This window comes from Acanthaster planci, linkage group LG09 (genome assembly GCF_054643075.1).
Source record: "Acanthaster planci isolate LZ-2023a linkage group LG09, COTS_SCS, whole genome shotgun sequence".
Lineage (NCBI taxonomy): Eukaryota > Metazoa > Echinodermata > Asteroidea > Valvatida > Acanthasteridae > Acanthaster > Acanthaster planci.
This window is the reverse complement of record NC_141785.1, coordinates 20,933,195-20,957,078: the sequence shown is the minus strand read 5'-3', so window position 1 is coordinate 20,957,078 and position 23,884 is coordinate 20,933,195. Positions and strand designations below refer to the sequence as shown.

General features: G+C 39.8%; 2 protein-coding genes across 2 annotated transcripts; one reads left to right on the top strand and one right to left on the bottom strand.

The window, feature by feature from the left end:
- Positions 1-3,195: 3,195 nt before the first annotated feature.
- LOC110985491 (development-specific protein LVN1.2-like) lies at positions 3,196-10,554 on the top strand. Its single transcript, XM_022246546.2, has 6 exons — positions 3,196-3,454; positions 6,750-6,910; positions 7,293-7,374; positions 8,036-8,218; positions 8,842-8,933; positions 9,380-10,554. Exons 1-6 carry the CDS (start codon positions 3,340-3,342, stop codon positions 9,443-9,445), a joined length of 699 nt encoding a protein of 232 aa, XP_022102238.1. The 5' UTR covers positions 3,196-3,339; the 3' UTR covers positions 9,446-10,554.
- A 3,833-nt stretch (positions 10,555-14,387) lies between these two features.
- On the bottom strand, positions 14,388-22,649 carry LOC110985471 (development-specific protein LVN1.2-like). Its single transcript, XM_022246514.2, has 6 exons — positions 22,366-22,649; positions 18,094-18,254; positions 17,633-17,714; positions 16,748-16,930; positions 16,314-16,405; positions 14,388-15,816 (listed from the first exon to the last, which is right to left on the bottom strand). Exons 1-6 carry the CDS (start codon positions 22,478-22,480, stop codon positions 15,751-15,753), a joined length of 699 nt encoding a protein of 232 aa, XP_022102206.2. The 5' UTR covers positions 22,481-22,649; the 3' UTR covers positions 14,388-15,750.
- Between the last annotated feature and the right edge of the window lie 1,235 nt (positions 22,650-23,884).

The window sequence follows — 23,884 nt, the reverse complement described above, 5'->3', positions numbered from 1 at the left end:
TACAACTAATTACAATTCAAATCCTTTATTCCTAAAATTCCTATGATTCCCCCAATCCTCAAATTCCCCGAATACTAGGCCGGTATGCGACCGTGCACTAGGCCTTCCCGGACAGCACCTAATAATGAACAGTGTGTGAAGTAAAGATCGAAACCCTGAGTGTAAATCATACGAGTCGCCACACAAACAGCTGAAACACAATGTAGAGTGAACATGACAATATCACATTACGCTTCACGTAAAACTTTCAAATCAAGTCTGTGAATTTTCACTCCAAAATCACTCATTCCGCGTTCTGCTATGACCCAAATAATCATCAAGTCGGGTCAAACACTATGGAATCATAGCTTGCGAAGGTGAAAAGACCACAAATCAGCTATTACAGTGCGAAAAGCTAGTTTTCATGGTAACAGATTAATCCTGAGATACTCACTCTGTGGTGCCCACACTGGAAAGGATTATAATTATTACTCGCATGCGCCGCCCACCGCACTTCCTTCGCGGGAATTTGTTATAAATTTCTAACGGACTGGGCGGCGTGCCAAATAAACTATGGTGCCCCCTAAAACACGCTTCCCTACACAAGAATCAAAATAATATTTGGTTAAATATTTTCGGTTCAAACGCAAATCATCTAAACTTGGAGTGCGCCTCAGAAGGCTGCCTCGCAGATCGACGCAGTCTAAAAGTACTTCTTGTGTGCCTCTTGATCATCGTATCGGTTTACTACTTGATGAGTCGTTGTCGAACTTGTAGGACAGACTTGACGCCTGTGAAGGCACCGCTTTTGTGGGTTTTTCTTACGAGAGTGTTTCAGGGATCCCAGTTACTGATAGCGGAGCCATGTCAGCGATTTTCTCATACGGTGGTGACTGCCCCTGAACAAAGGAATTGCTGCCGATGAACCAATGCAAGGTACACTGAAGGAGGAACAGTAAACACCCACACGAATGTTGGTCGTAAAGGTACACACACGTCACGCTGTTAAAATGGCAACACATATCCGACCGCTTGCCAACTTAGACCCTTGCGACCCACTAGTTACTGAAATCTCCTGTCTTTTGTTCCAATATGTGTGCTACATCTAACATTTTACTTGTTTGTTTTGGTGATATTAAACCCAACCCTGGACCAAGTCAATGATGTTTCAGAATTCCAACTGTAATAGTTCCCAAATCATCGTATGCACTGTAGTTGTTCTAAGCTTTTGGAAATTGCTACTTCAACCCTCAAACCCACCATACCAGGAAATATATGGAATTTCTTAAAGGAACTGCACCTAATTCGTAACCCCCAGGTTGCCGGGCAGGCCTCCATTGCAGAGGTCAAAGGGGCGTTAATCATAGTAACCTGATCCACGTCAACATGTCCCACACAAAGCTCACTGTTGCCTACAATTTGCCATCTTTTTTTCTGTGCAACGCAAGATCTTTGTACAAAAAATTTGAATTATCCATCATCGTTCTCGTCTACTCTTGATGTTCGTAAAATTAATTTAAGTGACATATGAATCTTAACTTGACGTTTGGTATTTAATTTTTTTATAATTTGTTTCGTAAATGGTTTTTGATATTCGTTTTGTGTTTTATTATTTAAATTTGTAATAAGAAAATGATTTTGGCTCATAATTGGTTACTTGTGCTAATATTAACTTTTGGCCGCCCATACATAGCCGGTAATCGAACATTCTGACTTTACTATCCAGTGTCTGTGTTTTACAAACATCCTTACAACGGCCTTTAACAGAGATTTCCCCACGATCATTTTATGTTTGTGGGATTGGAATCCCCGATACGTGACAAACAAAAGGTTTTTCATCGCGATGATAGACCTACTTGGACTCTAATGGTAGTTTTATGCATCCGATTGATTTGATACTCAGCAGACCTTTATATCATCAATAAAGTGGTCCTAGCAGTAAATCGTAGTAATGCACCGCTTGAATCCCTACATTCCCTGAACTACGTGAGTGATTGTTAAACGGAAGTTTTGTAGACGAACATTATCATCGTGATAATAACGTCAACTGACAAGTTGCGAAACATTAAACGTGCATCCTTTAACCCATATACCTCCTGAAGTGCTTGTCAGATCCTGTTGAAACTTGGCAGATAGCTAAAGAGGGGAGTGTTATATATAAAAATTGACTTCAAGTTATGATGATACAATTATCAGATGACAAGTCATCTGACATTAAAGGTGCACCCTTAAAAGCACTATTTTCAGTACGTATCCGATTGGGTTCAAACCTTGCAGTGGGCTGGAAACAATCAACAACAATCTGAAACAGGTCTGCGGCTGTTCATATCATCACAACCATATCGCTATTTTTTCTTCCTTTTTAAGTAGGCGATACAAGTGAAAGGTGGATAGCTAGTACCTGTAGCGCTTAGTATGAGTGTGCAGGAATCAATCAATAGGGAATAGCCTGAAGATATTGTCAGTAAACTGCATTCACAACCAAGACGTCAAGCAGAAAACTTCTCTTGTCATGCAAAGTATTGCTTTCAGCGTTTATATTTACCAAGTTTCTGTTATTGTCAGTGCCGTGCCAGTCCGTACGGCAATACATTTGTATGGCTGCTCAGGCGTACATTCCAGTTGGGATCTGTAAAATAATCGACGTCAGTGTAAGTTAAACAGCAAACATGACAATAATGCAAGGAAATTCCGAGAGTGTACAGTACGTGCAAGAACGCACGGGGACATTTAAAATCTGAAAGAAAAAACAAGAAAGCTTGAAATAGGTCAGGTTAACTTGGATATTAAATAATCTTCGATATATACTACTGAATAATCCTTTCTCTCTCTCTCTCAAAACCTATATTCTCTGGTTAGTCACCTCTCAGGACTAAACCTGATAAAAAGAGGAAACTTGGTGAGCAGTTCGTTGAGGGGAGAGGATTCTCTCATCTTTACAAATTTCCACAGTTCCAACATCAAATATCAATTTTTTCTTAGCTCAGAGGAATGAGAAATTAGCGATATGTTACCTCTCTTCATTGTTTCTCGCTGTAAAAAGAATAAAACTAGTCATAACTACATTTTATGAGAGAGTCATGTGAACCTCACGTGCATCAAAGCACAATGCTGGGAGACAAACTAATCCTCAAAGTACATAAAGTGAAAGCTGAAAATTACGTAATCAAAAAACTTAAAGGGATAATAGTACATTGAGGCCAGTTGGTGGTATAAAGACGGTCCCTTGATAGATTCACAAGTACACCAACCAACCCACCACAGATTCACTTGTCAGTTGAGCAGCGGTGGGAGTGAAAGCTTTGGCAGCGTGCACTAGTTTGGTCTCTCAGAATTTCGGCACAAATTTTGTCTACAGACATGGGTTTGAAATCGGTTGCGTTCGTGTTGCTTGTGGTTGTAGCAGCAAGCTATGCCAAGTCGTTGGCTAATATCAAGCCCTGTTGCTACCCAGACAAGTATGAGATCTCTTCAGGTATGTAAGTGAGTGGTTATTTTCACATCCTTGCTATCATCTACTGATATCAACTTGTTGCAATATCGTCGAAATCTCTTCTGAATGATAATCTATGACAAATACTACAGTGGAAGAAATATCTTCGGGATTCTTGACCTGAAATTTTTTGGGGAAAGAGATCCCACATGCGGACGCCACTTGACATCTCGTGCATGAACCCTTGAGTCTTGAGTGGATATATTCTTATCCAGCAAATTGTAGCTATACTAGGATGGTGCAGACTTGTCTGAAAAATTCTAAGGGTTTTTTGAGGAAACGACTTGGTATTTTCCCTCCGAAATTGAACTTTTCTGGACATGACGGTTTTGCTTTGTGATGACTAATAGGTCACTGTAGGGAATAATTCCTCACATCTGTATAATGAAACTCTTTCCAACAGCGTGACAAAGCAATACTTTTGTTGCAATTCATTTGAATATCCTAAACATGTAGGCCTAGTTACTCTGCTTGAATTCAGAAAGGGGTCTTTGCGTTGGTGGTTGCGATGGTCTTGTGATGGTCTTAAAGGCTCGATCTCGACTGCAGAACTGCCTTTATAGTTGAGCGTTACTCAACTAAAAAGGGGGAAAAAACAAGTTATTTTCTTAGGAAACAGAATTTTTCACACCCTATGTTTGTGCACAGGGTGTCAAGTGGCGTCTGCATGTGGAACGCTTTCCCAGCTTGCAAACAAACCTCCCATTTTCTCTTACGTAATCCGTCTCTGCGCGCACGGCAAATTGTGATGACTCGCTCAATTATTGCACAAGGCGTGGTCAGGCTTGAGTAACACATAAGCTGATTGGACAATCCGTTGCGCCTGTGAAAGGAACAATAGAAAGAGTAGCCAATGAGCCGACGCATATGAAATGATCAAAGCAAGCAAAAGACCACTTGGCTCAGTGGATCCTGACTGGATTGCGTCAGACTAAATAATATGCAAGCCTCTACAACTGTTTGCAAATTTAAACAAATGTTTCGAAATGGATCACAAACAATCAGACCATTTCGTGGGTGCCACGAACTTTCTGCAAGGCGTTGGATGTGTAATCTTAATCGTTTTCAGACCGAGTTATACCCTGACAAATTCTCATTTGGAAAATTGTAGAACCGAAGATGGTGGTTCTAGTTCTTGTTCATTAAATCATTTCTCAGTGAAACAACTATGCTTTTTTATATTTGTAGTTCATACTTTCATGAACGTCTCACAAAAGACAGTAAAGAAATAGAAGAGGAAAAACAATGAACTCCCGTAGGGTGTTTTGGAGATGTGGTTGTAATACACGTTTGATTGCAGGATGCCTGCATTTGAGATCTACGAAAGCCCCCGGAGTGCCATCAGGTATTATATTTTCAGAAGTGAAGTATATTTTTCGAAGTCCGTTTGAGGGAGACATATTTTCATTCGTTTGTACGAGATATATTTTTGCAAAGTTTGTTTGTTCGATACATCCATTTTCTAGTTCGTTCTAATGAAATCTATGTTTAGAGACATCGTTTCATTTTTTCGGAAACAAATCATATTTACGAGATATATTTTGATGAAGTTTGTTTTTGATTTTTTTCCAAGTGAATTTTCAGGAGATAGAAATTGTCAGGTTTGGATTTATTTTTCACAAAAAAAAATTCAAAAAATATCTCATAAAAACGAACTAAAACCTAAAATGAGCTTCAAAAAGATGTCTCATAAAAAAGATTTGTTTCCAAAAAATAGAAACGACGTTTCTGTTTATAGATCTTACGGGAATGAACAGGAGAATATATAAACATCGAACAAACGAACTTGCGAAAAAGGTATCTCATAAAAATGAACTTGGAAAAAAATGCACTTCAAGAGTCATAAGAGTCACAAATCCTCCAATTTCAATCTGTAAATAATTTTACATACACCCTAGAGGGTCAGGGTTAAACGAACTTTGAAAAATATACTTCACTTTTTAAATATATATTTGACCGCACAGACTCCAGGGTTTTGTACAAAACCCCTCACTATTTCAAAAGAATGCCCGCATTTCTGTACGACAAGGACCGCCAAATAGGTTTCTCTGTGACCTCTGTGCGTGGTATTCCGCCGTTCTCAAAGCTTTATTGGGTAAAATGGTTTAAATTTTTTTCTCGATAACAAGATGTGGTACCAATGATTGAATTGAATAACGTCAAGCAAAATAACGACAATTAAAACGCCGCGTAACATTCGAATAAACTTTAAATGAAAACATAAATATTATTGGCAAGTGTAAATAAATTATCAACCATAATGAAAGGCCCTGATACTGCCCATATCCCTTTGGTCACAAAATAAGTCGTTCCTCTTGGCTTGATAACCACTTTCCCTTCAATATAGAATACGGTACAAGAGTAGATGTATCCCATGCAATGATGTAATGCATCACAGAAATGTAACCATGTTTTTCTACAGTTACTGTTAATTAAAGGAAAATCTGCTTATTTACACTCGCGGTGCTCTGAGTGTCAGTTTTTAACATAAACTTAAAACAGTTTAAAACAAAATGACCGCAATACCCTTCTTACAAGAATTGTGTCAAGAGATTGGAAACTGGCCCTTTTATTTGACTAAACTTCTGCAACATTATCATGTATGATGGAATTTATACATGGAGGTGTATAAGAAGAGTATAAGTGGTTGGGGGGGGCGGCCACACCCTCCGTATACAAAAAGGGACAGAAAGTTTTCTTATGTTTAACCGGGAACGGGCCATTTTAGAGAACTGTTGCATTCCCTTTCAAGCCTCCAAATTTAGCCTCGCAATGGAGACGCTGTAAAACGTTACATTAAGAGATTTCTAACCCCCCCCCCCCATCGTGCCCGAAATGTGCTGCTGGATCCCGCCTTGGCAGGTAACATTTCTATCGGCACTTTGGATTGATGATCCCCTCTTACAACTTGCCAATGCTGTCCAAGATGAGAGAGCTACACTGGGCCAAGTCATATAACTCACGATGTAGTTGTCTCATAAACTCGGGTAGATTCTGAAGAAAATCCAAGAGATCAAGATGGTAATGATAAACTTAATGTACCCGGTGCAATTCGAACTAGTTGGCGTAAGGAGTCTCACTTGACTGATGCTAGGGTCCTACAAGTGGACAACTTTTTCCTAACTGTACTCTCATTCAACTGGGAGTAGGACGCCACCCTTTACTCAATTTGCTCCTATTGCTTCAGTGACGGGTAGAACCGATCTGAATCAAAGGGTATACTTGTCCCAGCTTTCGAAGCTTAGCCTATAACCCGATCGGCGATTTTATTCTCCAGGTACTCAGGCTGGCTTGAGCAAGAACGGCAGAGGCACTGGTTACAGTATCCAGTCCGTGTCTGCTGTTGACGCTACCGCCATGAAGATCGGCGAGAAGGGAACTTTCTTCGCAGAGGACGGTATGGCTTATGAATTCCGGAACATTAAAGATTACGCAAAGGTAGGCCTACCGAGGATGATTTTCAAAACTTTAATCAATTGTTGGGGTAGCCAAGCGGGGAGCAAGGGGAAACTGACCCATGCCTGTGGGGATTCCCCTCCCCCCTGAAAAGCTTTTATACGAGTCGACACCGTTGAAACCAACAGTTGATTCTGGTTCCATGCATGTTGTAAGCTTGGGCTTCTAGACTTTATCATTATAAGTATGCAGGTCATAGCAGAAGCAATACACTTTGTTATCACACAATCTAAAAGTAAAGGTGTCCTAAATGCACCACTTATACAATATAAACCCCATATTTTTCCTTTTTTTTCTCATAAAAATGTTGTTTCAAGTTGTACCATTTCTTTGATTATTCTTTGTCCTTCGTATTATTTTTTAGGAGGAAGAATACAGGATTGATCCAAAGAGGGAAACCTGTGAAGTCGTCGAACTGAAGGATGAAATGCCTCGATGCGTACCTGGTGTGTACATTAAGTCTGATAAGTCTGGCACTTGCCTTTCAAGTTCAGGCATGGCAAGTTCCTGCGCCCCACGATGGGGGTGTGGAAAAATGAAGAAAGACGGAAAGAAACCAAAACGAAAGGAGGAAGGAAATGAAAATTACCAATATGCCTGAAAAAACCTCAAAAATGACTTCCTTCCGCCTTCGAAAGTTGGGTAGATTCAGCAGGACATCGGGACCTTGCTCCTCGCCTCCCGGGAGTAAAGTATTTGTTGAGAGATGAGAGAATTGCATTTCTGTTTGGTTTAAATCATCCCCCTTACGAACCGTGAAAATAAGTCCTAAAATGTAGTCTCTACGCTCGAAACAACTGCCCCAATTTGGTTCTGAATTCATTTCTGTTCGCTGCTGATGAGTCGCCCTGTCTGAAAGAAATTGATCCTATCTTGACAACGCTCATGCTATCAAAGTTCATTAATTTTTGGTACCTTTGATAACTTCTCCTTAAGCTGTCATCCATGGGGGATTTTCATGAATGATTTCCGTCGGACATTTTCTAGAGCGTAAAATCTGGGTTTAAAATCTAAAACAATGTGAAATTACCCAGCTTCTGTATACTTTGAGTGGGTTATAGTTGCGCTTTATATCAAACTAGTTTTGTTGTTCTCTCCTTTTGTTAGACAACGCCACCTATTCTGACTCGTCCTACCTTGGCAACGACAGCTTGACTGTCGACTCGTACATCTATTTTTACCACTATCCCGGTGTTGTGGTTGGTCAGCAGTCTGTCGGCGTGGCGAAGGAAGGTTGTATTCCAACCAGTTACACCTTCTCTGGATCTCTGGGCAAAGGGAGACGCAGAAGTAAGAAGTTATTTCTTTTAACTAAGAATATTGATTCGTCAAAGCATGTTTAGGCCTATGGGAACCTGCCCGTATGGTTTGAGCAGGGATAAAATACGAAACAGGAAAAAGAAGAGCGAATAACTAATATTCTAGATTTTTCTCGCCAATTTTACAACTACACTTTTAATCAATCTATTTTGGGCCCCAAACTTCTGCAGGGATTGTTTGCCAAGAAGGTTGGTTACGAGGGCATTCACTGTACAACCGTGATGCAACCAATAAGCAATAATGACAAATAAAAAACTGCATCTCCTTTGATATTTCACTGAACATTTAAAGCGCATTCTGCCGAAGTAGAGCCTTGAGCTGAGCCACCACCTACCCGTAGTGAAATTGTTCGAGAAGTCACAGTCCATGCACTAGCCCATGCCCCACAAGGACCGGGCCCCATCAATGCCTCACAATTAGAACACACAAAGCTAACCCCACCTGTCTGAAGACATCCCAACTTTACACCATATAACACCTCAGCAAATAGTGTTTCATGCGAATAAAGAGTCTAAAGCTAAGGGAAACAAGATCGTGACCTGAGTAAATAACTATAAAGACATTCACTGCTTTGCTATTTTTCATACATATAGCTGATATCCTGACCGTTACTGGCTTCTACAACTACGTAGATGGCATTTCTGATGAAGCCTCGTTTTTCGATGTGCCCGAGTATTGCGAGGAAGTAAGTCAGCATTCACCCCTTCCAAAGTATTTCAACTCGAAGACTTCCAAATTAATTTTTAGCCTTTTGTACAATGACAAGACATTTAAGAATACTTTCATTAAACTATCTGTTATCAAGCCAATAAGACGAAAGCAGTGGCTCTACATGAGGATGGTGGAGATTATACATACTTATTTCACTGCATTTGTGTTTCCAGTGATGGAACTCGACAATTAAGATTTTGCAGTGAAAACTTGAAATAAGAAAGCGTGTTAGTCAGTGAGATAAAACTGGCAGATTTCATCCTTGTTTTGTTTTGGCCCTTCATCGAAACCGTGAAAAATTATGACAAAAATTATTTGCTTCTCAAAGGACGATGGTGATGATTCTTCAGGTCGTTTTATTTATGCTGAAAGAAATCAAATTATTTTATCTTTTATTGAATTCATTTTTTGATCGTACAGTCTGTTAACAAGAACGCCGAGCTATGGGAGTTGCTCCGCTATAAGCAGGTGCCGATCCATTTTTAAATGCGGCAACAAAGCTTCATCCAGACGACCTCTGCATGGGAATGACTGTTGAAGACTTTAGTAAAACATCCTTATTATAAGCAAACAAATACTTGTACCAGTTGTTGGGTTCTTAGATGTGAAAACTACAAACTGATTCTTCAATTGGTTTGTAATGATTTTTCTTTTCTTGTCAAATTCAAATTTCCAAGCTTAATACGAGTGGCAGTCCGAACAATGGTCACGAGAGACCTCGTATATGCAAATAAAACGTAATGAAAATTCATTTATTTCATATGAATGGCAACCATTCGCTACGAACATTTAGAATTTAGTTAAATCGGATATGATGAGACTACTGCAGCTGATTGGAAACTTGACAATGTGCCATAAGCAAACTTCCATTCAAATTGTAATGTTTTAAATAAAGTATTAACATCAATCTATCTATGATTGAGTAAGATGGTTAAACTTCGATGCCTGTGAGAAATAAAGAAGTTCACAGCAGACCCAAAATGAGTAGGAATTATAATTCCGACACCCAAACGGGGATTAAGAGGACGACGTAGTCTATACCATAGGCCCATAGATCTTTTCATAGAGCGTGTACTCCTTTTAATAGTAAAAAAAAACAAGTGCTTGTATACAATTTAATGCCGAACATACGACAGAAAATACATGTACAAGAAATGTTGACGGATTTTCTTTTACTAGAGGAGTGACATTTCCCCGACCCTCACCTGTTTGAGCTCCACCCCCAAAGAATCATATTCGCTTTTAAGCATTCATCCTTCACCGAGGTATATATTAGAGTTACAGAGAAGAAGCCAAGGATTTTCAGTAGAGGTGTCACCAGCTATGAAACAAGTTTCAGTAAACTTGCTTGAGTTGTTGACATCATCCAAAGGAGCTTTTCGCTACGAATTCTTACGTGGTCTGAACAAGTTTATGATTAAAGTAATTTGCATTTTTTCATATATAATAATTTTAATACCCTTTTCTGTGTTTGAGCGGACAATCAATGGCCACACGTGATGATCGATTTTCCTTTAGTAATTATTTGTATCGACTTTACTTTTTCCTTTTCTTAAGAGTAGTGGGAAATAAAAACTGTAGTATATAGCTCTGTAGTTTGGTGTTGAGGTGAAATTATTTAGTTTTCGTCCCAATGGTTGATGACCGAAAGTTTGTTTTGTGCATGTTTTGAAAAAATGACGGCGTAGTAGATTATTCAAGCTGAAATTTTGCTGGATTTCTTGATAAAAAAATCAACTGTATTATGTTATCACCTCAAATTTTGTATATGGATCAAAGACAATAGGTCTAAATGAGTTGTACACAAAACTGACATAGCTCGTAAAGATTACCAAACTCTGTCTTAACAGCTAATGAATTCCGTGATTTTGAAAACTGAAAACGAAAAATTGGCAACCATATTTCATGTCAACTATGCCGTGTCTTCTGAGTAGAATTCTGAAAACAATTAAAGCTGATCGGCACGTTTTCGAACCCGCCCCAGTTGCGACAGACCATATAGACGCCGCCTCCGCAAAAGTTAACCTAAGAGAACGGAAAGCCACGTGATGCAAGATTTGGGTGGAGAGAGCCCCCCCCCGCCTTTGTGTTGGTCATTGTTTGATCGGAATCTCAGGAATTCTTACCGACTTCAAGGGGGGGTGTGTTAGGTAACAATAGTTTAGAGTGTGTATAGGGATTGGACATGTGGGGGTACCCATCGGCCCCATATCGTGCACGGTATCCGGAAAGCATACTGGGTTAATTTGTTGGAATCAGCATGCGTTCATAATTGTGGTCTGGTTCCCTGTAGCCTCGAACTGGACCGAGAGGGGCTATTTTCTTAGAAAAAGAGGCTTCTTTGGTCGCTGGAACTGAACTTTTGCTGGTTCACGAACAGTGAACTGAACTCTATTAGAGGCAGTACAAATACTATTACAGGTATTTTATCTTGTGAATAAAACATTCCATGTGTTGATGATAACCTTCAGATGTCATCACCAAGAACATTGCCGACTACGTTTGAACATTTCCAAAATCGGAAGAGATTCCTCTAGGTTCAGTTGAGTGGTAGTTGGCGTACTTACCCAAAACACATTGAACGGAAGAACATGAAAAGATAAGAGCAGAAGAAAATCTGTTGAAAAAAAAAAGAGGACTTCCGCTTTAAACGCAGGGGAAGGAAACAATGAAAAAGATTGAGCATTATTTCAGGTATTATCCCAAAGACAATATCATTTGGTTTCTTTCTTAAAAATTATTCCTCGGTTGCATTTGGACATTACTTAAGAGAAGAAGAAATGATTTTATTTGAAAAGAAGAGCAAGATTTTTTCAGACAAGAGAGAAAATGAAAAAATATTTGCCTAATTCTACAAACAAACCAAATAGATTTTCACAGAGGAAACTTGGTTGGTTTCATACCGACGATAGTATGAGCACAGTCCAAAAAAGAGCGAGCGTTTGTGATGTTTTTTGGCACTGGCCAGATCTGGACCACTGAAACTTTGCTGGGGTCGGGTTTCACACCATCTTAGGTGATGATGTGGCCAAGAGAGAGAACTTCCTGGTGGAATAACTCACATTTAGTTGGCTTGAATTTGAGTCCAGCCTTGCTGATTCACTGCAAAACTTCAAGTCGTTCTATGTGTTTTTGCAAGTGTTTTCCATTGCACACCTTTGAGCAAGAGTTCCAGGCAACGCTCAAATCTGCTGCACATGGCATTGTTACGTATTCGTACAGGCCATTCCAAGTATCAAATGCTGTTGTGGGACGATCTGCCTCTTTCACCCTAATTTGCAAGTATCCGGACTACAAATTGAGCTTGTTAAAGATTGTAGTCCCATTGAGGTAATCTAGATAGTCATCAAAATAGGATAGGGGTACGCATCACGACGCGTCCGATTGTTCAGCTTGTGATATTCTACACTATGGGCTGGTTGTGCTGTCCCTTTTCCACCTACCTACCTACTGGCGATGCCCAAGTGGACGTTGACTCTCTGATGACACCCGGCTTGAGCTAACTCTTGAGCACTTTCTCCTCCTCGCTAAGAAATGCCTTGGGAGGACGACAGGGAGGCTGGCATACTTGGCGAGTATCGCTGGTGTTTAGTGTGTTGCGCTGCTGGTGTTCGGCCCAAGTCCTCCCAAAAAGTACAGCAGGAATTAGATGAGGTAGTCGGGCGTACCCGTATGTCATTCCTGGAGGAGCGACCCCTTAACCACACGCAGGCTGTTGTATCGTTGTTATAGATGCAACGTGTCAGATAATGGCTGCACTAAAGTAAGTAACCAGTTCTTATGTCCACTGGCACAGTGGCGTATCCAGCGGGAGGGCGGGTGGTAGGAAACTTGCCCCCTTCCAACGGATTATTTTTTTATTTTTTATTTGTTTTTACAACGATCACTTCATGGGTGGATAGGAAAGAAAGTGATCGGTATACTGGTATTTACTTATCAAATATTAGCACCAGAAAACTAAGAAAACAACACCACGAAATAAAGCAAGGATGTCGGGAGCGTGAGTAAGGCTTTTGATATTTTGTTCTCCACCATCATGCTGAATGAGCCCGAAGCTGCATTTGCTTTTGACCCCCCCCCCCACGACCACATCTGGACACGCCCCTTTTGACAATCATTGGCCGAATTTGGGCGGCTTGTTTTCGTATGTTGTTCGTGGGTGGGTCGGCCGTTGGAACGCCGGGGACGGACGTACAACTGGTTATCGCTGGTAGTTAGTGTCAAGCAACATGCAATATGGCGGCGTTCGTGTACGTTCTTCGGGGGTTAATGTTTGGATAACTGGGCGAAATTTCTTTGTATTTATTGTGCAACATTTATTTCTGTGTTATGGATTTATTAATACATGTATAAATTCTGCAAAACGTCCAATTTTCTCCGACTTTGTAAAGCCATCTCCTATTTTTCTGCAGCTGTTCAAAATTCAAATCTCACGAGCTTTTCCGTGTGTTCCTGTAAAATCCTGACAAGGAGGTGGTGTGTGATCCTGCTCCGAGAATTGTGTTCTTTGCACTTGTTCCCGCCATTCGAGAGCGAGAACGCACAGGGTACTCATCGAGTAACCCTTGTCAAAAGCCCTTGCCACTCCAACTGTTCTTACGACTTCTTGTCGTGAAAGTTGAATTGACAATAAGTCTGAGAGATCTGTGAAATTAAGTTTATGCTGATGGAGAAGTCCTCATCTTGCATCTTCTTTTTACGTAATCTTGTTCCTTGAGAATGAAGCCCTTTCTTCAACCTTGTTTTTTCTGTATCTTTTCTTCTGTTTTTAAAAATGTGTATGGGCTTTTTTTTCTGAGATCAGTGGGAACACCCCGTCATCGCCATGGAGAGGCTGTAAAACGTTACATTAAGAAATTTCATGATGAATGTCATCGCTTGAAAAAGTCTCATTGGTCATGAGTGCTCGATTCGTTGGTAGCGACGCAACGGTGACGTGTACATAAATAATCGTGCACCAGCGAAGTTCAGTCGACCAAACAAGCCTCTGTTGTAAGAAAATAGCACCCTCTCTTGGTCCAGCTCGAGGCCCATAGGGAACCAGACTAAAATATTAACGCATGCTGATTCCAACAATTTTACCCAGTATGCTTTCCGCTCTCTTAGGTTGACTTTTGCTGAAGTGTTGTTTAAATAGCCCGTCGCAACAGTTTTAAAACTCGTAGGAATTTATTGGCTGTTATAATGGATGAAATTCGGAAATCATTACGTGCCCATGTTAAATTTGTGTATAACTCATTTAGACCAATTGTTTTCCATTCATATACAGGGTTTTAGGTAATAACATAAACTGGTTGATCTTTAACCAAAATTCCAGCAAAATTTCAGCTTGGATGAATTCACTACGTCGTCATTTTTCCTAAATGCACAAACAACTATAAGCAATTTGGACGGTACGACAACTAAATAATTCGACCTCAACACCAAGTGAAAAAAACTATATTTCTTTTTTATTGCCCACTATACAATTTCCGAGAAATGATCATTTTCGAGAAGAATCAATAAAGGGAAGGAAAATCAATCACCATGTGTGGAGAGAATGATTGATTGTCCACTTAAACGTAGAAAGGGTATTATAATTATGCCAAGAAAGGTACTGTGATTATAGCTCAGTGAAAATGGAAATTACTTAGTCAATTCTTAAAAACTATTTCAGACTAAATAAGAATTAGTTTGCTCAAGCAAATTTACATTTAATGAACCTTTTTTCAGTAGCTGGTTATAATTCTACTGTAGACAAATCCTTGGTTTTTTCTCTGTCACTGTAATGTACAGTAGATGGGGGAAACCTCTATCAAGGATGAATGTTAAAAAGCGGTCATGTTTCTTTGGCGGTGGTGTTCAAACAGGTTAGGGTCGGGGGAAATTTCACTCCTCTAGTAAAAGAAAATTCATCAACACTTCTTGTCATAATTAAGCAATAGTGTTATCAAATTCAATATTCGCCTAAAATGTCGTAATGCGCCTGTTTTCACAAAATATTTCAACAGTTCTCCTAAACCAGATAATTCTGGGTGCATACCAAGGAAACAAATTCTCCCTAGAGGCGCATTTCAAACTCTCACATACGTTGGACAAAAGAAAGATCTTCAGACCGAGTCGGGTTTTAAAATCTACAACTATTTTCTCTGAAATTTTGCTAAGCCTATCTTTGCTTTTTTCTGTATAGCGCAGTGATCAATAATGGAATTGTAAAAAGCCTTTTGTAAAAAGATTATCATTAAAGCAGTGCTTTGAAAAGATCTACGGTACAGACCACGTGGTTCTCATAATCCCCATTTGGAGGTGTCAGGATCTAATATCTACACAATTTGGTTTGCTGTGAACTTCTTCATTTCCCACAGGCGCCAAATTTTACCATCCTACTCAATGTTGAGTAATGATTGATCATGGTAATGATACTATATTCATAATAATCTGAGAGGAAAAGTTTACTTGTGACATATTGTGGAATTTCAAATCAGCTGCAATAATCTCATCTGATTTAACTAAATTTGAAATTTTCATTGCAAATGGTTGTCATTCAAAAAAAATAAATGAAATTTCATTACGTTTCGTATGCATATACTAGTGTCTCGTAACCATATTTGTTTGGACTGATAAGTGCATTAAACTTAGAAATTTGAATTTGACAAGAAAGAAGAATCTGTACAAACCCATGAACAACTAAGAAGCCTACAAATTAGTACAAGTTTTGAAAGGTTACAATTAAAAAAAGAAGGATGTTTTACTGGCGTTTTCAACAGTAATTCCCATGCAGAGGTCGTCTGGATGAAACTTTGTTGCCGCATTTAAAAATGGATCGGCACCTGCTTATAGCGGAGCAACTCCCATAGCTCGGCGTTCTTGTTAACAGACTGTACGAACAAACAAAAATGAGAAAATGAAAAGATCACATTGCGGTTCGTTTTACAATAATCCGAATTCCTTCACTTTAATGAAACCATAGTTGGAAGTGAGAAAGTGAGGATAGCATTAAAAGCTGACCTGAGAAATAAACTTCCTCAGGGGAGCCAATCATTTTTCTCACGATCTTTTCATGGTTTTCGTATAACGTCAACGTAGGGTCAAAACAAAGACGAAATCTTTCAGCTTTTATCTCGCCGACCAACGGACTTTCTTATTTGAAAATATCATTGCACAATCATACTGCTTACTCTCATTGGAAAAACAAAATGCAGTGACATTTGCATGCATGTTCTCTATCATCATCATGTGAAAACGCTGGTTTTCTATCGTTGGCTTGATAACTGCTGTATTCCTTTTGGTAATGTTTTATCATTACAAAAAAGGTTAAAAAATAATTTGAAAATCTATGAGATAAACTGTTCAGGAAGGACGAATGCTGACTTACTGTCCCGCAATAACCAGGCACATCAAAAAACGAGGCTTCATCAGAAATGCCATCTTTGTAGTTGTAGAAGCCAGTAATGGTCAAGATGTCGGCTATACGCATGAAAAATAGCAAAGCAGTGAATATCTTCATACATAATCAGGAACGTTCTTGTTTCTCTTTAATAATTTCTTTATTCGTACGAAACACTATCTGTGAAGGTCCTAGATGGAGTAATGCTGGGGTTGGTTGAGTCAGGTAGGTGGGTTAGGTTAGGTGGGTGGGTTTGTTTGGTTTGATTGTGAGGCATGATGGAGCCAGGGCCTGGTGGGGCAATCACTACCACGTTGGGTAGGTCATAGCTGAAGCAAACTTAGGTCGTGGCTGAGTTGCGGCTTCTATATATAGCTGCTCAGTCGGATCAATTTTCTTAGTTTAAAGCGATAAACTCTTACTTCTGCGTCTCCCTTTGCCCAGAGATCCAGAGAAGGTGTAACTGGTTGGAATACAACCTTCCTTCGCCACGCCGACAGACTGATGACCAACCACGTAGCCGGGATAGTTGTAAAAATAGATGTACGAGTCGACAATCAAGCTGTCGTTGCCAAGGTAGGACGAGTCAGAAAAGGTAGCGTTTTCTAATATCAAAATGAGAGGAGAACATCAAAACCAGCAAGTTTGATGATAAAGCGCAACTAGGCCTATAAACAAGCTCAAATATAGTGTACAGAAGCTGGGTAATTTCAAACTCTTTTGAAAAAAACCCCCAGATTTTATAAAAAATTTGTGATGGAAATTATTGATGAAGAACCGACGTAACATTGAAAAACACACATAGGACTATGCATGAAAACTCAAGGAAAAGTTATCAGAGGTACCTATAATTAAGGAACTTTGATAGCATGTGCGTTGTCAAGATAGGGTCCAAACGCTTTCAGGAAGGGCGACTCACCAACTGCGAACAAAAGTGAATGCAGAACCACATGGAGTAGTTTTTTTGCGGGGTGGACGCCTTGGGGATCTTTTTTTTTGCGGATTTTAAAGGGAGGGAAATGATTTAAACCAAACAGAATCGCAGGCTCCTCATCTTTCAACAAATTGTTTGCTCCAGGAATGGGGGCAAGGCCCAGTTGGCCCGCTGAATCTACCCATCAACTTTTAACGCCAAACGGAGGTCATTTTTAAGGTGTTTTCGAGCATGTTGGTGATTTTCATTTCATTCCTACTTTCTTTTCCGTTTCTTTCTTTTTCCATTTTCCCGCACCCCTGCCGTTGGGGTGGGGGACTTGCCATGCCTGAGATTGACAGGTGTCAAATTTCTATCAGGTTAATGTACACACCAGGAACGCAGAGAGGCATGTCTTCCTCCAGGGGTTCAACCTCACATTGCTCTCCCTTTGGGTCAATTCTGTATTCTTCCTTCTAAAAAAAGAACACGTAAAAAAGAAGGGCAAAGTTAAGTAGAAGAAAAAGTGGAACTTGAACAGAGATTTGCAACAAATAATAAACAAGGAGGAAAAGCGACGTTTTTTTAAAATCAATGGTGCATTTCGAACACCTTACTTTCAGATTGTGTGTTATTTATACAGTGTATTGCTCTGCTATTACTTGCATGTTTACATTGATGAAATCTAGAAGCCTAAGCTTAGAACATGGAACCAGACTAACTTGCATCAATGATGTAGCCAAGTCTTTTAGGCGGTAAAGGGAAGAGTTCCTACGGGGATAGGGTCAGTTGCCACTTACTCTCCGATTGGTTATGCCATTGGTTGATAAAATATTTGAAAATCGCCACCAGTACCTTCGCATAATCTTTAATGTTCCGGAATTCATGAGCCGTGCCGTCCTCTTCGAAGAAAGTTCCCTTCTCGCCGATCTTCATGGCGGTAGCGTCAACAGCAGACACGGACTGGATACTGTAACCAGTGCCTCTGCCGTTCCTGCTCAAGCCAGCCTGAGTACCTGGAGAATAAAATCGCCGATCGGGTTATAGGCTAAGCTTCGAAAGCTGGGACAAGTACACTCTTCGATTCAGATCGGTTCTACCCGTCACTGAAGCAATAGGAGCAAATTGAGTAAAGGGTGGCGTCCTACTCCCAGTTGAATGAGAGTACAGTTAGGAAAAAGTTGTCCACTTGTAGGACCCTAGCATCAGTCAAGTGAGACTCCTTAGGCCAACTAGTTCGAACTGCACCGGGTACATTAAGTTTATCATTACCTGCTTGATCTCTTGGATTTCCTCCAGAATCTACCCGAGTTTATGCGACACTACATCGTGAGTTAAAGGACTCGGTCCCTCGCTCCTAATAACTCTCTCATCTTGGACAGCATTGGCATAATAGTTATGAGTAAATGGGGGGGGCAGTCAATCCAAAGTGCCAATAGACATGTTATCTATCAAAGCTGGGTCCAGAAGCACATTTTGGACACGGTGGGGGGAGGTGGAAATTTCTTTACGTAACAATTTACAGCCTGTCCATGGCGAGGCTAAATTTGGAGGCCTGAAAGGGAATGCAACAGTCTCTCTAAAATCGTCCGTTGCCTGTAAAAACATAAGAAAACTTTCTGCCCCTTTTTATATAGGCGGGTTGGCTCCGTTGCCGCCCCCCATTCGCCTATACTCTGCTTTAAGATACACCTCCATGCATAAATTCCATCATACACGATAATGTTGAACAAATTGTTCTTATGTACAAACTTTGTACTTAACAACAATGTATTGGCCCTATTATTTAATAACAGGGCCAATTTCCTATCTTTCGGCACAGTTCTTGTAAGCAGTGTATTACAGTCATTTGTATCAAATTTATTTGAAGTGCATGTTACAGTATGGCAATCAGAACACGAGAGCGTAAATAAAATCACCTCTTCCCTTTCACAGTTGTTTGACAATCTACAAAAATCACGATTACATTTCTGTGAAGCATAACATCATTGCATGCGATACATCTACACCTGTACCGTATTCCATATTGAAGGTAAAATGGTTTAACAAGGTAAGAGGAGGAGTAAACTAATTTTGTGACAAAAGGGAACAAGGCAGCATCAGGGCCTTCCATTATGGACGACATGTTCATTTACACTTGTCAATTTATGTTTTCATTTAAACTTGATAATCACTGGTGGCCACATCTTGCCATTGAGAGAAAAATGAAATCATTTTGCCTAATAAAGCTTTGAGCACGGCTACTCGCACCCTGTGCGTGATTTCCAGCTTTGTTCTTAAATAGCGAGTTGACAGTATTTGGCGGTCTGTGTGATACAGAAAATCGGGTATTCTTTTGAATAGTGAGGAGGGATTTGTACAAAAGCCATGGAGTGCCGTCAGGTATTATTTAAAAAAAAAGTGAAGTATATTTTGTCCAAGTTCGTCACGGTATGAAATATAATACGAGATACATTTCCCCCAAGTTCGTTTGTTCAAGATATACGGGGTACAGAGGCGGGAGAGGGGGAACTTTTGTCCAATGGAAGACAACTTCGTTAGAAAGTAATCGGTATGTTTGTTTCTCAGATATTAGCACCCAAACCCAGCGAAAACGACACCTTGAAATAAAATCAAGGACGTCGGGACGCGGTAAGGCTTTCGATATACCTTTCCCCCTGATGTTGAGTGAGCCCGAAGTCGCATTAGCTTTTGAATTTGCCCCCCCCCCACCAAAAGCTGGATTCGCCGCTGACAGGGTGTCTTTAATAAAAACGAAATAAATTTGTATGTTTCTTTAATTATTTTGATCAATGGTTACCATCATTGGTTTCATTATGACAGCAAGAAATCCAGACTTTCATTACATATGAAGTGCTTTAATTAACCAAGTCAGAAATGGCTTTGCGCCAAATTTTGATGTTGAATTCGTACTGTTCAGAGATAGCTTTTTTTGTCAGAATTACGTAATTTTTGCTACCATTTCCAAAATTTATGTTAGCCATTTTAAAAGCAATGAGAGCAAGGGCAAAATTTGTATTTAAAGAAATGGGGGTGGGGATTGAAGGTCACCGGGGTTAGGCTGCGACAAGAATACGCCCTGTCTGTGGTTGATTTGGAAATGTACTTAACGCTTCACGCTCTTCAAAACTGTGATGCACCCGGCACAAAGCCAGTTCTGACACGGTCCATTAAGTTATTTTTTGTGCTCAGTCATGTGTGACGGAAATAAGGATTTCTTGGTGTCATACGAAATAAGACATCATACTGAAACAGATTATGTTTAGCATTTACAAAAATAAGAAGACCCATTCAAGAAACAGATTTATAATTAATCTCGATTTCCTTTTTAATACACCTGTAAATTCTCCAGTCCGTTCCCGTAAGATCTATAACTAGAAACGTTGTGTCTATTTTGAAACAAAATATCTGTTAAGAGATCTATTTTTCCAAGTTCGATTTTAGGAGATTTCTCTAAATTCGTGTTTGTTCCTAAAACTAGAAACAACGTATCTAAATATAGATCTCATTAGAACGAACTGGAGAATGTATGTCTTAACCAAACAAACTTTACAGAAAACATATCTCATACAAATGAAGTAAAAATCTCCTAACAACGGACTTCGAGAAAATCTACTGCACTTTTTGAGAATATGATACTTGATGGCACTCCAGGGTTTTCGTAGGTTTGTTTGGTTGCAGTGCATATCAAATGCAGGCATCCTGCAATCAAACGTGTATTACAACAACGTTTCCAAAACACCCCGACGGGAGTTCAGTGTTCCTCCTCTCCTATTTCTTTATTGTCTTTTGTGCGACTTTAATTCCAAAAGCATAGTTGTCTCAGAGATTACTGGTTTAATGAACAAGAACTAACAGAATTTCACATGAACCACAAATTTCTGTTTTTTTTTCTAAATGAGAATTTTGAATGGAATGACTCAATCTGGAAACGTTCAATATTATTCAACCAACGCCCAGCAGAAACTTCGCGGCAGTCACGAAATGCTACGTCTGATTGTTTGTGATCGTTTTCAAACATTTGTTCAAATTTGCAAACAGGTTTGCACATTGTTTAGTCTGACTCAATTCCGTCAGGATCCACTTAATCAAGTGTCCTTTTGCTTGGTACTTTGATCACCTCAGTCCATTGGCTACTATTTTTATTGCTCCTTTCAGACGTGTAACGTGAATATTCAATCAGCATATACGTTTTATTCATGCCTGACCACGCCTTGCCTTGCGCAACTAATCAAGCGGGTCGCTCACAATAGGCTAGCTCACTAATTTACGGGCGCATGCGCTGAGCGGCCCATTAAAACTGTACAGGGGAGCAGTTTCAGCGTCATTTGTTCTTTTTTAACTACTGCACTTTTTTCACTTTCGTCTGCGGAAAATCCTCTAAAATCACTACAGCTATTACTTTTATAGGGCTTTACGAAGACTAGACTGAAAAAGATGGCTGAAGCTGACAGAAAATAATGTTGAAATTTGTGCCCCTGTATATTTTCAATGGACCGCTCAAGCTTTTTGCCTCCACATACTATTTATGCGCATGCTCACTTAAATTATAATTTATAAGTGAACTGCTCTATTCGCTATGCGTGCAGTGACAGATTGCAGAGGAGAAAGTGTAAGTTTTATTTGCAATCTAAAATGTGTACATTGTAAAACATGATGATTCTATGGAAATTGTCTGTTGTGCGTGGTTTCCATAATGTATTGTAAAGTAACGCCCAACTAATTGTAGTTTTTAGTGGACAGCCTTTGAGACCATAACAAGACCCCTCAGCCGACAACACAAAGAACCCTGGTTTGAATTACAGTAGACAGTAGTCTTCCTTTTCAGTGTTCATCCTGTTAATCGTATAGCTGGTCTTGGTCTTGTATCTAGTCGCATAAATGTTCTTGTGATGGCCGCTACTGAGACACGGCAGTAAGGTGTTTTGCGGGAAATCGAATAGGCCTATGCCCATGCACTCAACAATTTGAAAAAAGGCCAAAATGAGTTTGGGTCACCAAAAAATTCCAAAGATATTTCCACCATTGTCATATTTATCATATATTATCATTCAGAAAAGGTTTGAGAAATAACCACTCCCTTCATCAAGCTGAAAAAACTCAAAGTTGACCAGGAAATCTACATACCTGAAGAGATCTCATACTTGTCTGGGTAGCAACAGGGCTTGACATTAGCCAACGACTTGGCATAGCTTGCTGCTACGACCACAAACAGCACGAACGCAACCGATTTCAAACCCATGTCTGTAGACAAAATTTGTGCCGAAATTCTGAGAGACCAAACTAGTGCACGCTGCCAAAGCTTTCTCTCCCACCGCTGCTCAACTGACAAGTGAATCTGTGGTGGGTTGGATGGTTGGTTGGTTGGTTGATTGGTGTACTTGTGAATCTATCCAGGGACCGTCTTTATACAACCGCCCGGACTCAATGGACTGTTGTCCGTTGATTGTTATTTTTTCCTTTTTTCCCACGACGTCTTTTTCAGTTTTCGCTTTTATGTACCTTGAGGAAAGCATTGTGCTTTGACAGCCGCGAGGTTCACATGACTCTCTTATAAAATGTACCTATGGCGCATTTAATTCTCTGGAAAAGAAAAAAAAAGAAAAAAATGAAACCCAACGAAGAAAGGAACTAAAAATAACGTTAATTATTCATTCCTTTGAATTCGGAAGAAAGTGATGTTGGATATTGGAACCGTGGAAATTTGTAATGATGAGAAACTGTTCAGAAAGTTTCTTTGCTTCATCAGGCCTATACCAAGAAGTGACTAACTAGAATATACAGGTTCTGAGAAAGAGACAAAGATTAATTAGCGGTATATATCCTAGAGTGTTTAATATCTAGGCCTAACTTAACTACTATCTTCTTTCTAACAATTTTTTTTGGCAGGTTTAAAATGTCCCCGTTCGTTCTTGCACGTACTGTACACTCTTGGAATTTCCTTGCATTGTCGTTTACTCTTAACATTGGCGTTGATCCCCAGTAGAATGTATGCCTGGGTGGCCATACAAGTGTATTGCCGTACTGACTGGTACGGCGCCCAAAATAGCAGGAGCTAGATAAACATATTGAAAGCAATATTTTGCATGACAAGAGAGGTTTTCCGCGTGACTTCGTGGTCGTGAATGCTTTACTGACAATATATTGAGGCTGTTTCTTATTGACTGATTCCTGCACTAACATAGCGAGCGCTACAGGTACTAGTTATCCACCTTTCACATGTATCGCCTACTTAAAAAGAAAACTTTATGGCCAGACCGGCTCGAAATCACAGAGGCAATGTGTTTCTTTAAAATCAGCTAATTGAAGTTACACAACCAAGCGAATGCTTCGCGACCAAAACCTCTCATCATAAATGAAGCTCATTTTTGAACTCTCAAATATAATGACATCATTAGAAGTTTAATGGTCGGGAATTGTTTTAATTCGTTCAGCCGCGGAGTGACAAATCCTGTGTTTTGAGAGGGAAGACACCAGCTCTGTCCTTTATTTGGAGAAGAGTAAAAAAGGATTCGTGTTTAAAGTATGACCATACCCCCACGCATTACTACCCTGAAAGAGCCACTAACGCCCACATGACATCCACCACGTCACAAAAGAAGACTTATGTAAACATCATGGGACGATGGTCCGATGAAACATTTTA

Coding starts and splice junctions, on each gene's coding strand:
- LOC110985491 (XM_022246546.2), top strand. CDS start 3,340: ATGGGTTTGAAATCGGTTGCGTTCGTGTTGCTTGTGGTTGTAGCAGCA. Junction 3,455..6,749: donor CAAGTATGAGATCTCTTCAG/GTATGTAAGTGA, acceptor TTTATTCTCCAG/GTACTCAGGCTGGCTTGAGC. Junction 8,219..8,841: donor GGGCAAAGGGAGACGCAGAA/GTAAGAAGTTAT, acceptor TCATACATATAG/CTGATATCCTGACCGTTACT.
- LOC110985471 (XM_022246514.2), bottom strand. CDS start 22,480: ATGGGTTTGAAATCGGTTGCGTTCGTGCTGTTTGTGGTCGTAGCAGCA. Junction 16,931..17,632: donor CATGCCTCTCTGCGTTCCTG/GTGTGTACATTA, acceptor TTTTGATATTAG/AAAACGCTACCTTTTCTGAC. Junction 15,817..16,313: donor TGCCTGGTTATTGCGGGACA/GTAAGTCAGCAT, acceptor TTGTTCGTACAG/TCTGTTAACAAGAACGCCGA.